Here is a 2,946-nt window from a genome sequence, read left to right on the forward strand (position 1 = left end):
CTCAATTATGTGTGAAAGATGACACGCACAGAAAACCAAAACCTTAAAAACGATCCCCCGCCCACACCTCTACAATTACAGAGATGCCGATTCGCACAGGATCAGATAATCTGTCAACACCAGATATGAAGGAATAACAGTGAATATAGTCAGTATGAATCTTCAGAAAGAGTTCTCTTTAAAAGTTATTTCAGTAATGGAGAAATAAGTAAAATAAGCAGTGTTTTAATTGCTGATTAAGTATGATATATGATCACTGTAGCCTTATCTCTCATATGCAAAAAAAAAAGGTTTGGTAAAAATACTTGATTTGTAACAAACAGGAGATAAAACATTTACAAATATGTGGAGAGTCCAAACGGTTCAGCACCTGGAAGAGCGCCGTGAGTGTTTTGAAAAATATTACTTAAACATTTTTCTCATCTCACCATATCCAAAGGTACAAAGTCTTCAGATACAATAAATCAGTGGGGTAGCATTTTAAAAAGTCAAAATAAATGCAATATTACATAATAGCACTTTTTAAAAGCAAAAAAAAAAATTATGTTCAAGAGACTCAATAATAATATTTTACATTTTAATAATCTTTTAATTTTTCATATTTTAAAACATTTGTGTGCTGCTTCGCATCCATGTGTGTAAAAAGCAAACACGTGTCCTGTTTATAGGCGCATATAGGATACTAATGCGCTCTTTAAATAACAAAAACAATATTGGACATGAAAATGTTAACTGCGTTGGGCTGAAACGAGCAAAAAACACTTGCGTTGTGCTTTGCTCTGCATTACGCCGGGTGTATGATAGGGCCCTCTGACTCAAGATTACAGGAACAAATTTGTTTTGGATCTGATTTCTTATCTCTATTTATTTATTCTTCTGCAAAAATTGTATTTAACATTACATTCTACATAATCTTATGTCAGGTCTACTGATTTTATTCTCTATCTGGAGGTATATACTAAAGGTGTCTGCTCTTATAAGAAAAATATTTGACAACACACACACACCATTACCTGCTTGTAAAACCTACGTAAACAAACAGGCTATATAATCATTTACATATCAAGATTATAATTTTATATTTTACACCTACAATGCTAGACAATGATATAAAGATAGAAATATTTTTTTTATATGAATATATAAATTAGGGATTTACAGCATAGTACTTTAAAATAAAGTATTGTATAACAAAAAAAATAGTAAACACAATTACTAAACACACTGGTGCTGGTGTATTACTTCATGAGTTTATCTCACTGTAAGATTCTCTTTTCACAGATCCATCTATTAGTATAACCACATGAATAATCAGCCCACCCTGATGAAGATATTACAGCACAGTACTGATTGTCAGATTTGGGGTATCCATTCATCCAGAAACTGAAACGCCAATGAACACAAGAGTTAAAAAACTCACTGACACCTTCTGATCTTCAGTTAAATGTAATGATCTCTCACCTTAATGTCAGTGTGGTGCCATCATCCCATTTCCACACCTCTCCCTCTTTACTCAAACCAATCCAGATGAGTTGACCAGCTGTAGCCTTCAGCACAAACTCCTGTCATAAACAGTGATAAATTACACATAAATACTCATATAAATTAATGTTTACATACACAAACACAATAAATCTCATTCTTCATCTCTCACTTGTTCCTCTTGGTTGTTTATAATGATCAGATTTGCTCCTCTCTGTTCACAGTCTTGTTTGCTGTCACTCCAGCTTCTCCACTGAGATGATATATAATAAAAACTCAAGTTGTAGTAAATCCAAAGGTTACTATAGTGCGGATCTGTTGAAACAACAGTTTAGATGTTAACTTTGTCAGTGCTGAAACATTTATATTCTTCTTGCTCAATTGGTAGCTCATAGTGTTTGCAGCACAAAGATCATGGGTTTGATTCTCAGGGAACAAACAAACTGATATAAATGTATAGCTTGAATGCACTATAAGTTACTTTAGATTAAAGTGTTTGCCAAATGCATACCGTAAATATAAAGCTGATGGTGACACTTTGTGTTGGTGGTTGAATATGAGGACATCTGATGTTTTACTGTGCGCATTTTACTCACATGAATATTTTAATTACTGTAATGTTAAATGATCATTTAGTTTATGAGGTTGAATGTTTAGTAGGTTTGCATTTAAGCATTAAGCATTTTTTTATTCAAAAGTGACTTACAGTATATTTATTTTTTATCCCTGAGAATTAAACCCATTACCTTTTAATTAGTAAATTTAGTCTAATAACAGAAAAATATAATATTTAATATTTAAGGGAGAGTAAACATGAGGTTACTTTGTTCAGTAAGCCATCTCTTCAGTTCTTCTCTTTCATTCATTAACTCATCTCTTTCTTTGTTTAAGTTATTGATCTGGAGTATTAGCTGGGTTTTCTCTGTATACACAAACCAAGCACAAATACAACAGTCAGTAGAAGAGCAAACTACACTACATGGACATTAGTCCATCATTATTCAAGACAGCATTATTATTATTCAACCCTATATCACGAAAATGCGTGACTATTTCACGCATGGACCAGCGTGACAATGTCACGCTTTGCCGCGTTTGAGCGTGAGCATGTCACGCTTTTCTGTTTGTGTCACTGTCACGTATTGGTTACTCAACTTTTTTGTCCTATTTTCAAACCATTGTCGCTTCGGTTTAGGGTTAGATTTGGTGCTTGTGTTATATGTCACTTTAAGTATTTGTCACTTTAAGTATTGGTTTATAAAAAAAAAGATACAATACTTATTCTTTTATATTTTCTAAACTTTAACCAATTGTCACCTGACGTTGGGGTTAGAGTTTGTTTAGGTAAGGGTGTCATTTTATGTAAATCTAACCCTAAACCGAAGCGACAATGGTAAGAAATTAGGACAAAAAAGTTGAGTAACCAATACGTGACAGTGACACAAACAGAAAGCGTGACATGCT

At 33.1% G+C, this 2,946-nt stretch overlaps 1 protein-coding gene across 1 annotated transcript; it reads right to left on the reverse strand.

The window, feature by feature from the left end:
• Positions 1-285: 285 nt before the first annotated feature.
• On the reverse strand, positions 286-2,069 carry LOC135779465 (asialoglycoprotein receptor 2-like). Its single transcript, XM_065290178.2, has 4 exons — positions 1,994-2,069; positions 1,655-1,797; positions 1,462-1,562; positions 286-1,383 (listed from the first exon to the last, which is right to left on the reverse strand). Exons 1-4 carry the CDS (start codon positions 2,067-2,069, stop codon positions 1,257-1,259), a joined length of 447 nt encoding a protein of 148 aa, XP_065146250.1. The 3' UTR covers positions 286-1,256.
• Positions 2,070-2,946: the final 877 nt, after the last annotated feature.

The sequence above is a fragment of the Paramisgurnus dabryanus genome, chromosome 10, assembly GCF_030506205.2.
Source record: "Paramisgurnus dabryanus chromosome 10, PD_genome_1.1, whole genome shotgun sequence".
NCBI classification, from domain to species: Eukaryota; Metazoa; Chordata; class Actinopteri; order Cypriniformes; family Cobitidae; genus Paramisgurnus; species Paramisgurnus dabryanus.